At 39.7% G+C, this 23,106-nt stretch overlaps 1 protein-coding gene across 3 annotated transcripts in view; it reads right to left on the bottom strand.

The window, feature by feature from the left end:
• spg11 (SPG11 vesicle trafficking associated, spatacsin) overlaps window positions 1-23,106 on the bottom strand; it is a 94,542-nt gene that overhangs the window by 61,078 nt on the left and 10,358 nt on the right. For 2 of the 3 annotated variants that reach the window (XM_020470019.2, XM_020470017.2), the window contains exons 9-15: window positions 21,060-21,215; window positions 19,565-19,743; window positions 19,048-19,224; window positions 16,561-16,632; window positions 16,197-16,324; window positions 15,563-15,738; window positions 4,725-4,938 (exon numbers count right to left, since the gene is read on the bottom strand). In XM_020470019.2, coding sequence (XP_020325608.1) covers window positions 4,725-4,938; window positions 15,563-15,738; window positions 16,197-16,324; window positions 16,561-16,632; window positions 19,048-19,224; window positions 19,565-19,743; window positions 21,060-21,215 — 1,102 coding nt within the window. The remainder of the gene's footprint in view (window positions 1-4,724; window positions 4,939-15,562; window positions 15,739-16,196; window positions 16,325-16,560; window positions 16,633-19,047; window positions 19,225-19,564; window positions 19,744-21,059; window positions 21,216-23,106) is intronic. The other variant, XM_020470018.2, reaches the window with a different exon arrangement.

Genomic DNA, 23,106 nt, shown 5'->3' on the forward strand with positions numbered 1-23,106 from the left:
TAAATGTTTTAAAGTCACCATTGGCCTCATGGTGAAATCCCTGAGCTGTTTCATTCCTCTCCTCTCCGCTGTTTCCTTCCTCTCTGGCTGTATTTATATACTATCCAAAGTGTAATTAATAACGTCACAATGCTCAAAGGGATATTTAATGTCTGCTTTTTTTCTTTCGATCTAGCAATAGGTTCCCTTCTTTGCGAGGCATTAGAAAACCTCTCTGGTCTTTGGGTTGAATCTATGTTTGAAATTCACTGCTCGACCGACTGTGTAACCTTACAGATAGTTTTGCCAACACGCTCTAGAAGTGACATTATGTAGCTAATTGATTGGGAACATGTGTAATTGCAATAAGACTTTAAACCGGACACATGGTTGTTCTGTCAACAAACAATAGCCACAGATTTTGTTCACTTAAAATGTTAGGTCTTGTTGGTTAGCTAGCTAAAGGTATTCAAAACAGTCAACATATAATATCAATTCCAGACAGCTACCCAGCTAACGTCCTGAGGGAAAATGCTAAGGGACCAACAGGGAACGTTCTAAGGTGCTGGGTAAGCATTTGCTGGAGTGGCAGCACACTTGACCAAAACCAGGCACAGTCATCAAGTTACTTTATGTTCATTATCAAAATTCATTCCAGTTCAGTTCATTCCAGTTCTGGAACATTGTTCTTGAATTTGAAAGACTAGTGATGATATTTGTCTGTACACGCATAACTAGAGATTTTGGTCTTTATGTTGGAACATTAGAGGCCTTGGTTCTTTGCACTGGACAGAACAAACTATGCAAGGTGGATTCCTATCCACATTTGAGACATGAAAGCTCTACCAGCTAACTTTAGCAAGATTCTCAGACTTCCTGGTCCTGCCAAAAACACAAAACAGGTTCTAATGCATGCCACTTGACCAAGCCCATGTGCAAAACAATTAGCTGGTTAAAGGAACAGGGGAAACCCACTAAAAGGAACGGAGAACCCTACTGCCTTCTGGAGATGGATGGTAGTAGCAGGACAAACAAGTTTTTCTCTCATGAGAATAACCCATGTCCTCCAATCCTTACAACTACCGGAATGCTTAACCTGCTAATCAAAAACTCTGATCTGCTAGGCCTGATTGCTGTAGACTCCTTCCCACCACGCCCTCTTCTTCTGATGTCAAAATCATTGACACATTTGGCGAATATGGCAGTAGTATCTTCCTGGCTTGGGTAGAGCACCAGTTGTAAAACTGCAGTAGAATTAATAGTGTGGGACAGTCAATGAGAGAAAAGTGAGGGAAAGGCATCCGATAGAAAGCTTCCATGTAATTTCTGACTTTCCCAGAAATCCTACTAACAAACAGGAGCTTTTCAAAATGTTAACACATATGGTGTGTGGGAATGAATTTGAAGAAGGAAAATATCTGTTACAACTGATAAGTCTGTGGTGCTAAAGAGGTCTCTGACATCAATGCCAGAATGTGACCATGAAGAGTGAGACACTAGAGCAGGGGTGTCCAACCCTGTTCCTGGAGAGCTATCATCCTGTAGGTTCACTCCAACCCACCTGATTCTATCAATTAGCTGGTTGATAAGCTGAACCAGTTTAGTTACAACTGGTGATGGAGCGAAAACATACAGGAAGATAGCTCTCCAGGAACAGGGTTGGACACTCCTGCACTAGAGTATGCCTTCATATTAAAGATGCCCTTCAAAAAGGTTGCATAGACAATTATCATTTCAACAGTGGATATAGACCTCATTGCTGGGCTGTTCTTCTATCTTACCAAGGAATATCCAACCAAAAAGCTGTGGGTTGCTTTTGGTATGGCTAAAAACTAACAGGAGATTTGAATCAATACCAGAGTTCGGCTTTGCAAGGCTTCCATGCAGCTTCATGAAAAGGGCAAAAGGGCAGCATGGAGAGCATTGAAGTCATTTCCAGAGTTGACTATTGCCTTTGTTTTCATGGCAGCTGAACCATTTAAACCATTTGATCTGGATTCGTTCACGTTCACATTGGTTGACAGACACACCTACAGTGGGGCAAAAAAGTATTTAGTCAGCCACCAATTGTGCAAGTTCTCCCACTTAAAAGATGAGAGAGTCCTGCAATTTTCATCATAGGTACACTTCAACTATGACAGACAAAATTAAAAATTTAAAAAATCACATTGTAGGATTTTTTATGAATTTATTTGCAAATTATGGTGGAAAATACACTGCTCAAAAAAATAAAGGGAACACTTAAACAACACAATGTAACTCCATGTCAATCACCCTTCTGTGAAATCAAACTGTCCACTTAGACCAACACTGATTGACAATAAATGTCACATGCTGTTGTGCAAATGGAATAGACAACAGGTGGAAATTATAGGCAATAAGCAAGACACCCCCAATAAAGGAGTGGTTGTGCAGGTGGGGACCACAGACCACTTCTCAGTTCCTATGCTTCCTGGCTGATGTTTTGGTCACTTTTGAATGCTGGCGGTGCTTTCACTCTAGTGGTAGCATGAGACGGAGTCTACAACCCACACAAATGGCTCAGGTAGTGCAGCTCATCCAGGATGGCACATCCATGCGAGCTGTGGCAAGAAGGTTTCCATCAGGAGTTGGTGGATGCTTTAGTCCAGGTCTGGGAGGAGATCCCTCAGGAGACCATCCGCCACCTCATCCGGAGCATGCCCAGGCGTTGTAGGGAGGTCATACAGGCACATGGAGGCCACACACACACACACACTACTGAGCCTCATTTTGACTTGTTTTAAGGACATTACATCAAAGTTGGATCAGCCTGTAGTGTGGTTTTCCACTTTAATTTTGAGTGTGACTCCAAATCCAGACCTCCATGGGTTGATACATTTGATTTCCATTGATCATTTTTGTATGATTTTGTTGTCAGCACATTCAACTATTCAAAAAAGTATTTAATAAGAATATTTCATTCATTCAGATCTAGGATGTGTCATTTTAGTGTTCCCTTTATTTTTTTGAGCAGTGTAAATATTTGTTCACCTACAAACAAGCAAGATTTCTGGCTCTCACAGACCCGTAACTTCTTCTCTAAGAGGCTCCTCTGTCCTCCACTCGTTACCTGTATTAATGGCACCTGTTTGAACTTGTTATCAGTATAAAAGACACCTGTCCACAACCTCAAACAGTCACACTCCAAACTCCAATATGGCCAAGACCAAAGAGCTGTCAAAGGACACCAGAAACAAAATTGTAGACCTGCACCAGGCTGGGAAGACTGAATCTGCAATAGGTAAGCAGCTTGGTTTGAAGAAATCAACTGTGGGAGCAATTATTAGGAAATGCAAGACATACAAGACCACTGATAATCTCCCTCGATCTGGGGCTCCTAGCAAGATCTCACCCCGTGGGGTCAAAATGATCACAAGAACGGTGAGCAAAAATCCCAGAACCACACGGGGGGTCCTAGTGAATGACCTGCAGTGAGCTGGGACCAAAGTAACAAAGCTTACCATCATTAACACACTTCGCCGCTAGGGACTCAAATCCTGCAGTGCCAGACGTATCCCCCTGCTTAAGCCAGTACATGTCCGTCTGTAGTTTGCTAGAGAGTATTTGGATGATCCAGAAGAATATTGGGAGAATGTCATATGATCAGATGAAACTAAAATATAACTTTTTGGTAAAAACTCAGAGTGCTGAGTTGCATCCAAAGAACACCATACCTACTGTGAAGCATGGGGGTGGAAACATCATGCTTTGGGGCTGTTTTTCTGCAAAGGGACCAGGACGACTAATCCGTGTAAAGGAAAGAATGAATGGGGCCATGTATCGTGAGATTTTGAGTGAAAACCACCTTACATCAGCAAGGGCATTGAAGATGAAACGTGGCTGGGTCTTTCAGCATGACAATGCTCCCAACACACACAGCCCGGGCAACGAAGGAGTGGCTTCGTAAGAAGCATTTCAAGGCCTAGCCAGTCTCCAGTCAAGAAAGTAGACCTCTCTATTTACATCACATACACTATCAAGAATTTCACACATATTATTTAGATACGGACTGTTAGCACTTGGTGACCTATATCAAGTGTGTGCAAAGCTGTCATCAAGGCAAAGGGTGGCTATTTGAAGAATCTCAAATATAAAACATATTTTGATTGGTTTATTAACACTTTTTGGATTACTACATGATTCCTTATGTATTATTTCATAGATTTGATGTCATCACTATTATTCCACAATGTAGAAAATAGTAAAAATAAAGAAAAACCCTTGAATGAGTAGGTGTTGTAAAACTTTTGACTGGTAGTGTACATTCTGTACATGTCTTATGATAAACTTGGGCAAATACATTTTCTAATAACTTCAATCATTTTTGTTGATTTCACAAAATATTATAGTAATGAACCAAGCTTCGGTATACAGTGCATCACTAGTTGCCTACAAATATCTTAACTCAACATCACTTCATGTCGACGGAGTTTGTGTCTGGTAAAACGTTTTTACATGAATGCGCATCGGGCACAAAGTTCGCCTAAGAATTTTTTCTTAACTGACTTGCCTTGTTAAATAAAGGCTAATTAAAAGTAAATACAAAAAAGTGCACTGTACCCAGTATAAGCCACGCCCACTAAGATGTAACCCGGGCGAAGTGCCGTGTTTTTAAGGAGTCTTACGATACCATCCTATTTTACATGCATCCACGAGAGATGAACAGATAGTTAATACTTTACTGTCCTCAAACAGGACAAAGATGATCCCAGAATAGGGTCTACCTGGCCAACATGTAGAGGATGTGGTTCCTCATGTGGGCGCTGCACCGGGTGTTGTTGTTGACCACCTCTGCCGTGAGGGCGGGCCACTGTGGGGCGCTGGAAGGGTCACCATTCTGGGTGGCTAGGCTCTCAATCCACTCGGTGACCCTCCGCTGGTCGTGGTGGGAGGTGAGGTATGACCACAGGACCCCCGGGTCACAGGAACTGACAGCTGCTGGTCAAACATAAAACACAGATTGAAAATAGTGTCAACTGCTCATTTAACTGCTCAATACAGTATTGAATTTGAAGAAAAACCTAATATTAAATATTAAATATCTTAAATATCACCCTTCCACACTAAATGTGTAGTTAATGAGCGGAAGATATGAAAGTAATTAGAGACATAAGTGTACAAGCATGTAAAGTATGATTTGCACGTAAAATTTGTGATCCATTTCAAGAATTTAGTCGTATGTCGCACGTCACTACTTCACAGGAGGCAATTTTACATTGTTTTATTATTTTTTAAATCAAAATGCGTTATTTGGCAGAAATGCCATCGGGAACATGTGAACTTTCATGCGCCTTAATAACAAATGTGTATGTCATCTGTAAATATGAATACAATTGTTTAATTATGAGCCTAATTGGTTTAGCCATGGAAAAAGCGAGTAACCTTCCTGCTAGCCATATTTGGCTGAGATAATGGATGGGCTGGACATGCTGAGAGGAGTTGGGACTGCTCTGCCATGTAGAGTGCTTCTGTCTATAACGTGAGCTGCTCAGTATGTGGAGGTAATTCTGGCTACCGCAGACCTAACGTTGGACTGCTCTCTACAACATGGACTGCTCTCAACAACATTGCTGACCTGAATTTTTGTTGTAATGGACTACACCTACGGTGAGTGTGAACCGGAGTGACTTAACACAACGCAGGCCAAACAAGGTGTAACTACAAACAAAATGGAGTTAAAGGGGTAGCAGTCTGCCTGTGATGCGTTCATCCGTGTATACGGGTAAGCGTCTAGCTACACTTTCAGATATTATATGTTTCTAATTTAGTCAGAAAGTCATTTTCATTGCAAGTTAAAGCGTACTGTTAGGTAGCTAGCGAACGTTAGCTTGCTGGTTCTCTAGCTGACATTACGTGTATGATCTGCGTAGTAATATTATTTGTGCATCAGAAATACATTTGCATTGCTAATTATGGGGGTGATTACGGCCATCTATTGTATTTCATTAACATGTTTACATGTCTAGACAATAGTGACCCATCCACTTAGCTGGGGGGTTGTTATAGTATTTCTTTCACATGACCCATCAATTTAGACAAGTGTGCCTGGGTAAGAATAATATACAATTATTGTATGAATATTTTATCACTGTTATCTGGACACTTTCTATTTCAGCAACCATTTAACTGTAGCGTTTACACATTCGGTATCCTGTGCATGTGACAAATCAACATAGATTTTATTTGATATAGTGTGTTTGCTACTACTTTCACCACTTTTAGTCGTGAAATATTTGGTTGTTTCCTACACTATTCACTCTGTTTAGCACATGGCCTCACATGTGAATCCTAAAAGAGATGGGTGGGGCTAAGGCTTAAGAGGGTGCGAACAACGCATAATGGGTGTAGACAAAGAAGAGATCTCCAGTAGGTGTACCAAAACATTCAAGGGCCAATTTTCTTCAAAGTGGGGTACAAGTTTATCAACTTTCAAAGCAGAATTACTTTCCCATTGTTCCTCAACTGCAGTAGATGATATACCATTTTCTAGCTCTGAGTCTCTACTTTTGTCCAATATAAAAATACAATAAAAAATGTTTCTATATAAGACCGAATCGAGGCGGGGAGTCACATGTGAGTTGCCCCTGTATAATCAGTTTTGTAGTTGCAAAAAAGATTAGCAAACATGCAACTTCTTTTGAGAATAAATGCAAAAACACTCGCAAGCACGTAACTTTGTGTGAATAAATACAACACTTGCAAAACGTGTAACTTGAAATGTGTTGAGGATGAATGCAACTAATTTACTAAATTTGCGACTGATTAATCTTTTTCTGTGAATCAAAATGACATTTGCTGATGTTGAATCTGCGCGCTCAGAGTTTTGTAACTAACTTAGAGATTAACATGTGCCACAATTATTTGTAGTTGTAAATCATGGGGTTTGCACAGTTGGAACAAAAGTCTGTGCTTGTAAAATGTGTGCAGCTCTGGTGGGCAAAGTTCTTTATTCCTACTAATTAGGTGGTCATTCTGGAAAGTGCAACGCCGTGTTTCAACTCAGAGACGTGAATGCCAAATCGAGGCAAAGGTAAAAATCTCAAGATTAACTATTTAATTTTAGCAACATTTTGTAATAAATACACTGGCTCCATTTTTTTAAATAACAATTATGTGAACTGTCTTGGGCAAGTTTTCAAGTGTACACAATACCCGTTACCTAGCGAGCTAGCTGATGATTGCTAGCTTGTAAGCAACATTAGGCTGGCTAGATGGCTACATTAGCTTACTTTGGCTTTTATAAACTAACTGTCTAGCTTGCTAGTTAACTAGCTAGCTAACCTAGATGGTGAGGCTAAGCGTTCTTGATGTTTATTTGTGTCTGTAGGGGAGTACTTCCAGTACTACCTGCCTTGTAGCTACCCTAGCAGCTAGCTGTATTATTTTGGTCTAGCTTTTTGAGAGGTTTCAGAGATGGACTGATTAGCATCCTTTCTCAAATCAAATCTAATTTGCTTGTGCTTCTAGCTCAGACAGAGTAGTAATATCTAACAAATTACACAACATACACCCAATACACACAAATCTAAGTACTGTAGGAATGAATTAAGACTATATACATATAGACAAGCAATGTCAGAGAGTCTGTATAGAATACAGTATATACATATGCAATGAGTAACTCAAGATATGTAAACATTAAGTGACTAAGATACCGTAGAATATTATAGAATACAGTATATACATATGCGATGAGTAATGCAAGATATGTAAACATTATCAAGTGAATGAGATACCGCAGAATAGTATAGAAAACACTATATACATATGAGATGAGTAATGACAGATATGTAAACATTAAGTGACTAAGATACCATAGAATAGTATCGAATACAGTAAATACACATGAGATGAGTAATGCAAGAAAAGTCAACAGTGTGCCAACTTTACTAGGGGGAAAACATTGATCTGTTTGCTGTTAGCCTCTGGACAGCAGATGCTTATTAGTAGTAGGCATGTTTATGTCACCTTATTTAGTCCAACCTGCTATGGTGGGGTTTACATTCATTGATATTCACACATTAGTTTTTTTTGTTAGAATTACTGTCACGTTATTGACGCCAAATTGCAAACCTTAATTGAACCTTTTCTATTCCAGAACCAATGGGTGTCCCTGAGTCTGATCACCTCTTAACTAGGAAAACTGTTTCAACCTGGAACAACTGTTCTCCTGCTTTGGTCTGTTTCAGTCATTGCAGAAAGTCTTGAAGAGCAAGAGTGTGTGAAGGGTCCCAGCCCAGCTTTAACACCAGAATTAAATAATCAACTTAACAAATCATGGCATTTGGGTAAGATTTGTAATCAGTTATGTACTGGAAGAAAAGCTTACAGACACTCTTGCCATTCAGATCTGGAGTGGTCCAGCTTTTTAAGTAATTATTCTGCACTATGGGCACAAATGGGGAGGGGGGATTGTTAATGTCCTCCATTTTGTACTTGACCTTTAAAAATTCAGACCCGAAGACATACAAGCGGAATGACATTGAGGGACACACACTGAGACAACGAGAATGACTGGATATATGATCTTGTCGCTAGAAAGTAGCTAGCATAACTTGCTAGCAATGTTCAGTCAGCTAATAAACTTTAGCTTGCTTGCTATCAACTCAAAATCATCTAACTAATCCAATGTATTTTAAGTTATACATTTCCCAGTCGATTCATTACTACAATGCGGTGCCTTTTGGACCACATAGCTTTTGACATCCATTTTGGTATTCTATCAGAAAAAGGACATGTTTTACTGTCAGAAAAATGTATTGGTCAAGCTCAGGCACTTTCTCTATAATTTAGCCTAACAGGGTAGAAATGTATGAGTGGAATATACAGACTAACAAGATGAAACTCAATGTGAGGGAGATGTGTCGCGCTGCATGAGGCAAATGGTGGTCACACCAGATACTGACTGGTTTTCTGATCCACGCCCCTACTTTTTTGTGACCAACAGATGCATATCTGTATTCCAGTCATGTGAAATCCATAGATTAGGGCCTAATTAATTTATTTCAATTGACTGATTTCCTTATATGAACTGTAACTCAGCAAAATCTTTGAAAATGTTGCATGTTGCATTTATATTTTGGTTTAAACCGCCCAGCTCTTGGTATAATCTCTTCCATTTTTCGGCATTGGGACCAATCAAAATCCACTTGATACCCTTGTCAGATCCGTGGCTTTCTATTCATCTAACCCCGCTCAATCAACGTTAATAACCTGTTATGGCTGCGATCCCCGTACAGGGATCAACATCAGGGGAAATTTCAGAGTGACAAGTAAAAATACAACTTCGTAACATGACATTATTACAGAGAACAAATGAGAAGAGCAATCAACAACAGAAACATCTTCCGCCATGACAGTTTTTACACATTCACATCTGAAGGTAAAATTATGACTTACATTCTGATATCTTGCTCTTATTTCTCTTCCCGAGGGTGCCAGTGATCAAATGAATTGCCGTTTTCTTTGATAAAATCCATTTTTATAGCTTAAATCGAAACATTTTGTAAACTGTTTGTGCCGTGAATTCCATCTCTATCAATTGTTTACGGAGCATTCGACGTGATTACCCCCGTAAACAATCGTTTATCTAGTCATGGTTGGTTTCAGTGCATTCCTCTGGATGTTTGCAACACAGCCAAACATCATTGGTTTTTTTGAGGGGAGTATTGACCGAAGTGAGCTGATTTGAAGACAACGAGCAATGACTACCTTACGCACCAATAATTTTAGCGAAGCTTCATTGATTGACTATACTTCTGCCCAATGATCTTCTTAAAATCTAGCTGGGTAGATAGCCAATGAGCTGAGGTAAACGCCAGTATGTAATGGTTTTGGGTTGGAACACAATTCCTTGTTTGTAATCGCACGCGCGGGGAACTCCATTCTCGCCTTGACGATCAGAGGAGTTGCTGTAAGGCTTTTTATGCGCAGCTGTATTTCGGAAAGTTGTAGTTTCAACGATTTCATTGAAGATATCATGGCGAATAAATCAGGTAAAGTAAAGTCAAAGTCTAAAGTGAAAGTGAAAAAGTGAAAGTGAGAAAGATTTTTTGTTTGAGGAATCTTGGAGTGTTATGATTCAAACGAACTGAGGAGCTGTTTCTACAAGGACAGAACGTACTTCTGGACGGGTAAGTGCTAATGCCGTTTTATGAAATATAAAAATATATATATAAATATATAAAATAAAATAAAATTTTAAAAAATGCAATGAAATGTGTGGTTTGTTTTGTTTATATATATATTGTTGAAGTTGAATGGAACAGCACTTCACCTTAGTGACTGTTCCCCCTGCTCTATACAATACATATCTGTTTATTTTATGTGATGATAAAAGGCTCATATTAAAAAATATTTGTATTGTGTTTTCTTTTCAGTGATAGCGACTCCGACTGGGAGCCCCCGGTGCCAAGCTACCCGCTCTACCTGTGCCCCCAGTGGTGTTCATATGCCACAGTTCATTACTGCAGGCATGACTGTGCCTCAGGGCCAAAAGGGCACAGCGTCGTTGTGTTCTGTGTCGCATGAAATGCACCACTTGTTCAGTTTGCCTCTGCTTTACATCAGAAAGAGACTGCTATGGAACATGGCACAGGCAGCAAAATATTGTGACGAGGACTTCCAAGGGGTGTACTGTTTTTTTAAATTTATATTTACTTTCTAATATTTTTTTTAAAAAATTTTTTGTGTGTGTGTGTTAGAATTGCTTTTTGATATGTTGTATATAGTTATTTGCACTGCTGTATATAGTTATAGGTCATTTCACCAATTCGGTCACTTGGGTACATTTGGGCAACTTGTGTGGGACACCTGGGTGACTTCATGCTAAATGTCATGTAGCTCACCCATTCCTGAAGTTATCAGTCTGAAACTTTGCACACCTGCAGTTGCCCTCGTGTTATCCATCAAAATTATCTCCAGCATCCTATTCTAGTACATGTGAAAGATGATACTACAACAATAAAAAACAGAAAACGTATGCTCTTTCTTTCTCTTTTCTTCCACCAGATCTACTGTGTTATATTCTCCTACATCCACAAATGTCAGAATGTTTCCATTCAAACGATACCAAGAATATGCATATCCTTGCCTCTGGGGCTGAGCTACAGGCAGTTAGATTTGGGTATGTCTTCAGGCGGAAATTGAGAACAAAGGGATGCAGCCATAACAGGTTTCTATGCTGAGTCCGTTTCTATGCTGATTTAAAATGGTAAGACTCAGAAATACCCCATGAAAATTGGAACATATTGTCTTCGGGGAGGGTAAATATTGAAATTCGGTCTCTTAGCTTTGTACATTTCTAAATATAAAGACCGAATTTGTTTTTCTATTCTGCAGATTTGATTTAGAAAAACCCCATGTTATCACACAGGAACCTGCAGCCACTAGCTAGCTTGTCAGTTGAGATTTGAAGTTAGCACCGGCGGAGCAGTAAAAGTGTTCTATTGAGCAGTGGCCACTTTTTGAGCATGGCTACAATGACATTCTATTTACTCTAATCATGTTAAAGTAAAAGTAAACAGTCTAACTTGTGAAGAGACATAGGGTATGCGCCATTGTTTTTTTTGTTGCAATTCTCTATGGATGTTCTGAAAGAGCTGCAAAATCTGGACTCCTACAAATCAGCCGGCCTAGACAATCTGGACCTTCTCTTTCTAAAATGATCTGCCGAAATTGTTGCAACCCCTAAAACAATCCTGTTCAACCTCTCTTTCGTATCGTCTGAGATTCCCAGATAAAGGACTGACCATCCTACAGATCCTTGACTTCGGCGATGTCATTTACAAAATAGCCTCCAACACTCTACTCAACAAATTGGATGCAGTCTATCACAGTGCCATCCGTTTTGTCACCAAAGCCCCATATACTACCCACCACTGTGACCTGTACGCTCTTGTTGGCTGGCCCTCGCTTCATACTCGTCACCAAACCCACTGGCTCCAGGTCATCTACAAGTATCTGCTAGGTAAGGCCCCACCTTATCTCAGCTCACTAGTCACCAAAGCAGCACCCACCTGTAGCATGCGCTCCAGCAGGTATATGTCACAGGTCCCCAAAGCCCATTCTTCCTTTGGCCGCCTTTCCTTCCAGTTCTCTGCTGCCAATGACTGGAACAAACTGCAAAAATCACTGAAGCTGGAGGCTCATATTTCCCTCACTAGCTTTAAGCACCAGCTGTCAGAGCAGCTCACAGATCACTGCACCTGTACATAGCCCATCTGTAAATAGCCCATCCAACTACCTCATCCCCATACTGTATTTATCTTGCTCCTTTGCACCCCAGTATCTCTACTTGTACATTCATCTTCTGCACATCTACCATTCCAGTGTTTAATTGCTATATTGTAATTACTTCGCCACCATGGCCTATTTATTCCCTTATTGTACCTCATTTGCACACACTGTATATAGACTTTTTCTACTGTATTATTGACTGCATGTTTGTTTATTCCATGTGTAATCTGTGTTGTATGTGTCAAACTGCTTTTCTTTATCTTGGCCAGGTCGCAGTTGTAAATGAGAACTTGTTCTCAACTAGCCTACCTGGTTAAATAAAGGTGAAATAAAAAACATTAAAATATAGAATGAATATTTCTTTATAAACACTGAATTAAATAATAGTCTTATGGGTAAACACCCTACAGAGTAACTAGCAAGCAACAAGATATGTCAAATAACTGTCTAAAAACCACCTGAGGGCAAATAAATCCGATTTGACTGTTCAGACAAATCGCAAGGCCAGGAATCAGATTTGGATCTGATTTCTAACTACCTAAGAAGATTTCAAACCACCTACTTATCTAATCAAGGTATAACATTAATCTTTACAAAATATATAGAATTTTTCTTCCACTTTGACAATACAGAGTAATTCTATCAATTTGAATCACACTTTGTAACACAATAAAATGTGAAGAAAACCAAGGTGAATACTTGTGATACCCCAAATTAGGTCTGATATAGTTGCTTTCAGTTGTTTCAATTGACAGGTGCTCCACTGTCATGTTGCACATTCCGCTATTATGTTGCTCAATTTGCGGTAGCATGGTAATTTATGAGGGAGAGAACACCGAATGTTAGACTCAAACTGTTGATGGCTTTCCATACAAAGCAAAACAATGATGGTTAAATGACAGTATACTCCAATGAGAAGTGATAGATTTGTATTAAACCTCTAGTAGCAGACAGTGCATGTTAATATGGATTTCTGGACAATATTGCATTTTCCATCATCACATAAAAATGTTTTAACATCAATGTTTGGGGGGGAAAAAGTGACAGCCCGAACAGGACTTATGCCGCATTCACAACCTATTAGAGGAACGACTTGTCAACTCGGAACAACAACTTGGGACCATTCACTTGCTAACTAGCTACGTAAATCATAAATTAAAAGTACAGCTATTACATTTTGGGATAAATACCGTTTTGCTTTTGTCCTTCAAGGAATAATACACCCAAAACCACAAATTCCTATGATTTACAGGGTTAAATAATACTAATATGGGAGAACAATACTTTTTATAATAGAGCTCATCCTAAAAAAATGTAATGAGTTAACATTTTCTACCTCTGGTTTGTTGGCCATTCCAATTGGGGATATTAATGGGGAAAGAATGTTTTAGCATATATGGCGAAAATAATGTATGAGGTTAACACGGGCTTAGAAGATCTTATACGTTTTGTTCTATGAGATAACAAACAAAGTTGTTTTTATCCTAATCTACTTCTTGGAAAGATGTCAGTTTGGGCTCAGAATGTTCTGAACACATTCGGGTTGTCATCAGATTTGCCCAAATGTACAACCATTACTGTGTGTGTGGGGAAATCTGTAATATTCTGTCAAATCTTATCGCTCTCACACAGCCTCAAGACCCCCCCAAGCCTATAAGGTGTCTCTGATAATACCAAAGTCAACATCAGCATGTGAAGTAGGTAGCTAACTGTAAAATCTCCAAAACAACCTGGACTATCAATTTAGGAGGTTACAATCTTCAATCTACAATGTTCAATCTACAATGATCTACAATCTACAATGTTCAATCTACAATGATCTACAATCTACAATGTTCAAACTGCAGGTCGTGTGGCTCTGTGGAGTCTGATGTTGATGTGGCAATGCAACAGCCCCGCAGGCACAGTGCGACCGCACGCACACACACACACACATTTGTGTTGCGTGATGGTAGTTGAAGGAAAAAAATGGAGTTGAATAATTTGGTCCACTGTTTAGATTGAGCACATCTCAGCGAAATATAGACGGATGTCCACTACCGTTCAAAAGTTTGGGGTCACTTAGAAATGTTCTTGTTTTCCATGAAAACATACATGAAATGAATGAATAGGAAATATAGTCGAGACGCTGACAACTTTATCAAGAATGATTTGTATATTAAATAATAATTGTGTCCTTCAAACTTTCGTCAAAGAATCATCCATTTGCAGCAATCCTCCAGCAATTACAGCCTTGCAGACCTTTGGCATTCTAGTTGTCAATTTGTCGAGGTTGTCTGAAGAGATTTCACCCCATGCTTCCTGAAGCACCTCCCACAAGTTGGATTGGCTTGATGGGCACTTCTTACGTACCATACGGTAAAGCTGCTCCCACAACAACTCAGTAGGGTTGAGATCCGGTGACTGTGCTGGCCACTCCATTATAGACAGAATACCAGCTGACTGCTTCTTCCCTAAATAGTTCTTGCATAGTTTGGAGCTGTGCTTTGGGTCGTTGTCCTGTTGTAGGAGGAAATTGGCTCCAATTAAGAGCCATCCACAGGTTCTGGCATGGCGTTGCAAAATGGAGTGACAGTCTTCCTTCAAGATCCCTTTACCCTGTACAAACCTCCCACTTGACCACCAAAGCACCCCGAGACTATCACATTGCCTCCACCATTAACAATGTCAACACTGTATTTCTGATCAATTTGATGTTATTTTAAATGGAGAAAAAAAAAATGTTTCTTTCAAAAACAAGGACATTTCTATGTGACCCCAAACTTTTGAATGGTAGTGTATGTGTTCTAGACAAGTATGCCCACACCATGTAATCAAATCAAATCAAATTGTATTGGTCACATACACAAATTTAGCAGATGTTATTGCGGGTGAAGCTAAATTCTTGTGCAAAGTTGCTTAGGAGCTAGAAGCAGAGCTGACATGGCGATCGGGAGTGAAGGTATTTTTTTAATTATTTTTTTAAAGTTTTCTGAAAATGTGATCATTTGGAATTCTGATGCACAACACGATTTAATGATTGCACAAGCAGACCACTTAAATCATGGTGAAAATAAATGTTTTACCCACTCATAGAACATAGACTATAACCAAATTGACAGGAATTTAATTATAGGAGTGGATTTAGTGCAGAAAATGCTGTCATCATATTAATTTCTGTTGTGGGTGAAGTCAGAGTTCAGCATGACGGGAAAGTCGGGGTCCATAGATGATACGAGTTTCCAACTTGTATTTACCACATGAAAGCTGAATGTTTTTCCAAGTCAGGATCTCCTACTTACAATGACTCATATAGGGTGTGAATGCAGGGTTAAGAGAGTCCTACCCGAGTCTTGTAGGCGTGACAGCAGGATGGCTCGCTGGGTGTTGTGGTCCCAATGTCTGACCCAGTCCAGACGGAGCGAGCTCCACAGTGTCTGTTCTGACTGGGAGCCTCTCTGGTCTACCAGCTCCTCCAGCAGACTCTTAGACCCTGGGTCTGTCTGGGACATCTGAGGAACCCTGAGAAAAAGCAGTACACAGTACCGTATTGCTACATTAAAACAGGAAGTGATTGCCATAGAGCAAGACTAAAGATAAATGATTGAGCAAAAAAATTTATAATAATGTTTACTGCTAACATTTTGTCATGTAAGCAGAGAAAAACAACTACTGGCATTCAGGGCCATGTTCATTAAGGACACAAAGGGAGGGACCACCTTCACATGTTCATTAAGGACACACAAAGGGAGGGACCATCTTCACATGTTCATTAAGGACACACAAAGGGAGGGACCACCTTCACATGTTCATTAAGGACACACAAAGGGAGGGACCACCTTCACATGTGTTTTCTTCTGTTTGGTGACTAAAGAACACGACCCAGATGGAAACGGTGTCAGAAATCCTGACAGGAGAAAAGCACACGAAGATAAAACTGAAAAACCAAATGCAGTGAATAGTCTCGTTTTATCTCGTACCGTTGTCTGCCCACAGGGTCTGTGCAGCGCGTCTCAGGCACCGCACACAAAGCCTCAATCTGTTTGATGAATTCCACCCTCTGTGTCTCTTCATCAGACAAATAGCTCTGCTTTGACAACTCCTCCACCTGCACACAGTATGAAACCCCCCCCAAAAAAATCTTAAATCGCCTCTAAGGCAAAAGGTAATGAGTTCAAAAGGTAATGTTCATAAAGAGATGTTGATAAGGATAATGTTTTTCAACTCAATGCAGTGTACCCGCTTGTCTGGCTGGAATGAGTTTTTAAAAACAGTCAAATCATCCAAATAATGAAAGTCAATGTTCGATGCGATCGTCGCATTTGCTCAAAATGCTGGTCTTACCACAAAGTCCCTTAGGCCCCGGTCATCTGTGTAGAGGCATATGTTATGCAGTTGCTTCTTTACGTTGAAACCCTGAAAACAGAGAATGCCGGTGTTTTTTTATCCACAGTACAAACTACAAAAAAACAAGGAGACTCCTGTTTCAGTTGCATGAGAAATTACCATTTAGTCATGGAGGACACACCAACATTCCTGCTGGGTCATGGGGTGTGAGTGAGATTCTAACATCATCCCTGTTTTCACAGACTCTGGGCACAATGAATAGCAAAGCTCTGTCTATGTCTTGTGGGTTATGTAAAATAATCATGCAGTGTAACCACTGTCAAGTAATGTTATATGATTGATGACTTGGTTGATTATATTAGAGTGAATCTTCATGATGCCCAACCCACATGGGCTTATAAGACACCGTATTTGCTGTATCCAAAGAAAAATGATCATACTTATACATGAACACAAGTACACACATGCTTACACACATACAGTTGCAGCCAAATGTATTGGCACCCTTGAATTAAAAAAGAAATCCCACATTTCTTCTAAAACAAGATGAAATTGAAAAGAAACTTTGGATTTTCAGTTTTATAAAAAAAGAAATAAAGACAATTATTGGCACCCTGGAGCTAGTACAGTATATATAGTAAAAAAAATTGCTAGCTAGCATTCCAACAACTGCAACGATGTGTTTGAGAGACAACAAGTGCTCATTATGCAAATGTTTTATGTTTTCAATAAACATTGGAAATGAAATATAGTTCACATTTTGCCAACAATGTAAGCCAACCCGTAGCTGCGCACACGTAGGTTTTGTTGCTAAACAAATAACCAGTTTATATCCGCTCTTCTTTATTTATGGCATTGAACCTACCTAATTCAATTACCAGAAGCAGTATCCCAGTTCTCAACAAGATTCTTTGATTTCTTGTCAGGTGACATAGGGTTCTGGATCATAGGTGTTTTGGTCTGGTTATAATTTCTGAGCTTAGGTTTAAGCAATATATAAGTTGACCATTTTTCTTTGTAGCTAAGGGTTCAACTTTGTTTTGATCATGTAGACATTGCATGGTAACTTGTGTCTAAATATGTTATAGATCAGCTCCCTTAAATATGTCTTTGAGTTATTTTGTCCAAGGGTAATTGTGAGATTTATCAAAGTTGAAAACCTTTTTTAGGGGTTCACAGCAAAGCTGTTGTTATTCTTAGATGACAAATACATATTTTTGACATAGTCAAATAACTGAAGCATATAGATTGGTACCTTTTTTTCTAATTTGGCGCACAGAACTAGAGGCCATGAAGAACTTGGTGAAAAAGAATGGCACGATTGGCCTATAGGTGGCTCTGTTATAAGCAATCTCACTTAAACCCTCCTATTCACTACCCTGTTTGACCTAGAGACTTGAAACTTTGTATGTAAGTGTCTTTTCTAATGCTGACCACATTTCATAAGGTCTATCAGGAAAGATTCTCCTCCATCTTGGGAAAACATATTCTCATGAAGGATAAATAACAGGTCCATGGTACATCTCTTAACTTAGTTTGAGAAAAGCCAAGGGATTGGCTAAGAGATGGCTGAGTTGACAAATTCAAATGGGATTTAACGTGTCAATTTAAACCACTGGAAATCCACTCCACGGTGGCCTATCAACTTGAAACTTGTCATCGACATCCCTAAGATGAAGCCCACTGAATTTTGTATTGATATCTAAAAAAAACAAGGAAACTACTAATAACTAATTACTGCATATGTAACGCTAATGCTAAAAATGATCTGCAATCATCTTCTCCTCATGAACCGTTCATCAGATTCACTTCAATGTTGTATTTAAACTTAGGATTGCACATAAAGGAAGATTGTTCCTACATGATAGAGTGCTTGCTTTGCTATTCAACTGATCTTGTGTCCTTTCTATCATCCTCTGAACCCCGTTCATTGCTGCTCGCTGCTATATTGTTTAATTCGTTTTATCTTATATTGTTACCATTGTTCATCATTGTCTAACTACGAATATAAAGATTACCCCAGAGGTAATACTTGGTGGAAGCCCTTTTGGCAGCCATTACAGCTGTGAATCATTTAGAATAAGATTCTACCAACTTTGAACAACTCTAAGGGCAAACAACAGTGGGGTCTGAAAAAAAAAAATGACTGGATAAAATAAATTCAAATACTGGGCTATTATATTGTATGCTACATTTTTGGGGGAAATTAAATTATGTTATACTAATACAATTGCTCAGAGAAAGAGAATTTGTTAAACAAGTAATATTTTTTTCTCTCAAAAAAGGTAGAAGACAACATTATTGACACCCGAGTTTTCAATACCCTTCGATACCTCACCTTGTGAGGATAACGACAATGAGCCTTTTTCTAAAAGGTTTTATGGAGTTGGAGAACGCATCCGGAGGGATCTTAGACCATTCCTCCATACAGAATCCTTCCAGAATGAATTAGTGAAAACAAACCAAACATAGCCATAGTCTCACCATGTTCCTGAGCAGTGCAGTGGCCTGCTCCAGGTCTTTGTGTGTGAGGCAGTTGAAGGCCAGACGCAGCCCCGTACTCCTCAACTCCTCCAGCCGCTGATCTGGCCTGTTCTGGCTCCTCAGGTAGGCCTGGGCCCGGGGAATCTGCCTGGTCAGCACTGCTCGCTCGACCACCTCCTTGACGCACACACAGTATCAGAAATCGGATATCTGGTCATTACTGTAGATAATTATTTAATGAAAGCCAATTGGGGAGAACCATTCTGGTGCAAAATGGCTGTTGTGGATGAGAAGAGTTACCCTAGCACAAGGTCAAGCGCTTTGAGGCCTATGGTTAAAAAGTGTGACATAAATTCAAGCCATTATCATGATTACCCATCTAGGATGTTGCTGAGGATTCATGCCCACTCTGCTTCTTGTGTGGGTGTGTGTGTGTGATTGTGACAGCAAATCAATTAATTTGAGTGGAAGAATCGACAATAAAGTAGCTATTCTGAAAGATTCACTGTGTTTTTACCTCAGAAGAGAGGGAACTCCAGTAATCATTCTCCACCTCCTCAGGTACAGGTATGGGGGATGGGACAAGGGTGGAAGTGTCGCCACCTGTTGGCCAGGGAAACCTCTTCATGAAGGTACGCAGATCTGAGACGTAACTATCCAAGATCTCCACACACTCCTGCAGGTTCTCATCCAGCTCTGTGAAGAAAGAAATTAGAGAATAGGGAGAAACCTCTGTGTTATCGAAAGTTTGAAACACCCACCATCATCAGACCTTATCATGATTCAACATAGACCATACAAACTCAAGTTTGGTACTGATCTCCTAAAAACATCAGTACAAATCCCTGATGAAGGCCTATTGAGACTGAAATATAAGATTGGTACATTTATGGAGCATTAAGGTCACCAGTGTGTTGGAGTTTCTATTTCTATAGACTTTTCTACACTGAACAAAAATATAAATGCAAAATGTAAAGTAAAGTATTAGTCCCATGTCTCATGAGCTGCAATAAAAGATCCAAAACATGTGAAGTTGTCACACAACAACGCCACAGATGTCTCAAGTTCTGAGGGAGCGTGCAATTGGCTTGCTGACTGCAGGAACGTACATCAGAGCTGTAGCCAGAGAATTGAATGTTCATTTCTCTACCATATGCCACCTTCAATGTCATTTTAAAGAATTTGGCAATACGTCCAACCGTCCTCACAACCACCCCAGCCCAGGACCTCCACATCCGGTTTCTTCACCTGCGTAATCGTCTGAGACCAGCCACCCGGAGAGCTGATGAAACTGAGGAGTATTTCTGTCTGTAATAATGCCCTTTTGTGGGTAAAAACCTATTCTGATTGGCTGGGCTCCCAAGTGGGTGGGCCTATGGCCTCCCAGGCTCACCCACAGCTGTGCCCCTGCCCTGTCATGTGAAATCCATAGATTAAGGCCTAATGAATTCATTTCAATTCACTGTTGCATGTGGAAGCAGACAAAATTCTAATGTCAACTTGATTTTTTTGTTATACAGTTGGCAACTAAGCAGGTTGATGCAATCTCCCGCAGATGTTTTCTTGCCAGCCATGGCTGATTGATTGAGAGTTGAGAGCAGTATTTTATTTGATTTTAAAGTGAGTGGATTTCAAATGTTATTGATTTCATTTCAGATGAGAAACAAAGTGGGAAATGGATCAGGCATAGTAGTGTGAAGGGTTTGAAACCCAGTCTCCAGAGTTGTAGTACATGAGCCTAGAGCCGGGAGGGTTACCACTCAACCATGACTCTGCTCAGTGAGGCAGCACTCCTAATGCATCATGCTTACAGCAACTGGATTCTGTAGCCAAGCAGGTTGATGCAGTGTCCCCTCAAAAATCTTAAAGGGATTGTTCACGGTTTTTAAACGTTTTTTATTTATTTACATGTGGTAATTTTATCCAAAATGTTTTTTGAAAGTTTGTAGCAATGAACATGGGTTTAACCTGCAAGCAAAATCATGGGGAACGCGGCGAGAGAAATGTCTTACCCTCTGTGGCGGAGAGGACAGCCCTGACTTGTGTGTTGAGGAAGGCCAGGGTGATGCTGAGCAGCTGTTCTGAAAATTGTCGGCTCTGGGCCTCAGTATGATTGTCTCTGATGGCACAACGCAGAAGGTCCAGAGCCGGACACAGATCCTGGACATCTACAGGAACAGAGAAACACTCATACTGTCATTATCTGCAGTAGGATGAAGTTGCTTCCAGAAGCTGATCTTTATTCAGTTTTGCATGTTCCCCACTAATGGTTAAGGTTAGGATTGGGGGAGTGGAAGCTGATCCTAGATCTGTACCTAGGTCATATGAGTAGGGGGAAATGTTGCCATTGTAATGGCTGCATTTGCTACAGTTCTATTCATTACATTCTGGTAATTACACTGTCCTACCCATTGAAGGCACACATACATTTTTTTTTATATATATATTTTTTTACATATACACTCCATAAATATTCATTTGAAGCTCATAATACACTACAGGTTGAACACATTTATTCTAGTCAGTAGGAGAAAACATCAACCACACACACATACACAAACAAATTAAAGGCATGGGGGCGCATGCACACAATTTCAATTACTAGGCTGTGATGAGACTACAGTGAGACATCATGTGAGAAGGCAATTACTATTAGGAGCGGTAATTCTAGCTGACATCGCATGAGGTATCTTACGGTATAGTCCCCTTCCTTTTTCTCTCACACAAACTGTATGCTCACAGTTAGGGCTGGGCGATAGGGCCAAAATATCATATCATGGTATTTTTCGCATTTTTGATGGTATTTTATGTTTTTGATTAGAGAATAGGGAGAAACCTCTGTGTTATTGAAAGTTTGAAACACCCACCATCATCAGACCTTATCATGATTCAACATAGACCATACAAACAAGTTTGGTCCTGATCTCCTAATAACATCAGTAGAAATCCCTGATGAAGGCCTATTGAGACTGAAATATAAGATCTGTTACATTTTTGTAGCATTAAGGTCACCAGTGTGCTGGAGTTTCTATTTCTACAGACTTTGAAATAAAAGTTCTACATGTGCTTTATGAGTAGTTCGTGACCCTAGGGGTGGCAGCACATATATTCTAAATGATTTTAAATGGGTCTTTCCCAATTGTGATTGTTTTATACTGTTCAACTCAACTTTAACCTAATAGTTTCCTGCACTCATTTGAGATCATTTCCACACTGCCACAATATGGGCAAAAATACTAGGTCTTATTTTTAACCAAATGCTTCAATTGAGATTTAGATCGGTGAACTTTTCGAATCATGGAAATAGAATGTTTATTATAATTCTATAGTTAGAATATAAATAATAGTGGGCACTTTGAATACAGTGGTTGACATGACAACGAATGAAAATGCCATGGGCGAGTTATTGTGACAGGGTAGGAACCAAAGTGATGTTCAGTGTTTCCTAGGGAAATTTAAAATTTGTATTCATATAGCAAACATATTCATGCTTCGCCTATTCCTCTTTGATTAAGAAGATACTGTTGCACAAAAAACATTCTGATTTAAGCCTCCACCAGAACTGGGATCAGGTTGTATTAGCTAGCTACGTTTGCTCTGACTCAGTACTTGTAATAGCTCGTTGACTAGCCAGCTAACTAGCAATTAGCATTAGTGGTTAACACGATTTAGCTTAACTTGCTAAGAAATTACAAACTAGCTGTTTGCAGAAGTAAGAAACACAAACTAATATTGTAATTATAGAACACTTGTGGATTTATATTAAGATCAAAGTGGAAACAACATTGTTGTATGTGCTGCGTTGACCATGCAGACTGAACGAAAGTGTCTCGTGGTCAAGCAACAACAAATGCTCTCCTTGAGTGACGGGGTGGGACCAGGTCTGTGTGGAAAGCGGCATGGAGAGAGTGGAGAGGGATGACTCAAGTAGCAAAGTAAATTATAAAAATAGATGTTACACACGGCGTATCACATTTAACAAACCAAACATTAAAAATACCGTTATAGAAGGTAAAGTAAAAACCCACACCGGTTCGTGCATAAATACCGGTGTATAGT

The sequence above is a fragment of the Oncorhynchus kisutch genome, linkage group LG22, assembly GCF_002021735.2.
Source record: "Oncorhynchus kisutch isolate 150728-3 linkage group LG22, Okis_V2, whole genome shotgun sequence".
NCBI classification, from domain to species: domain Eukaryota; kingdom Metazoa; phylum Chordata; class Actinopteri; order Salmoniformes; family Salmonidae; genus Oncorhynchus; species Oncorhynchus kisutch.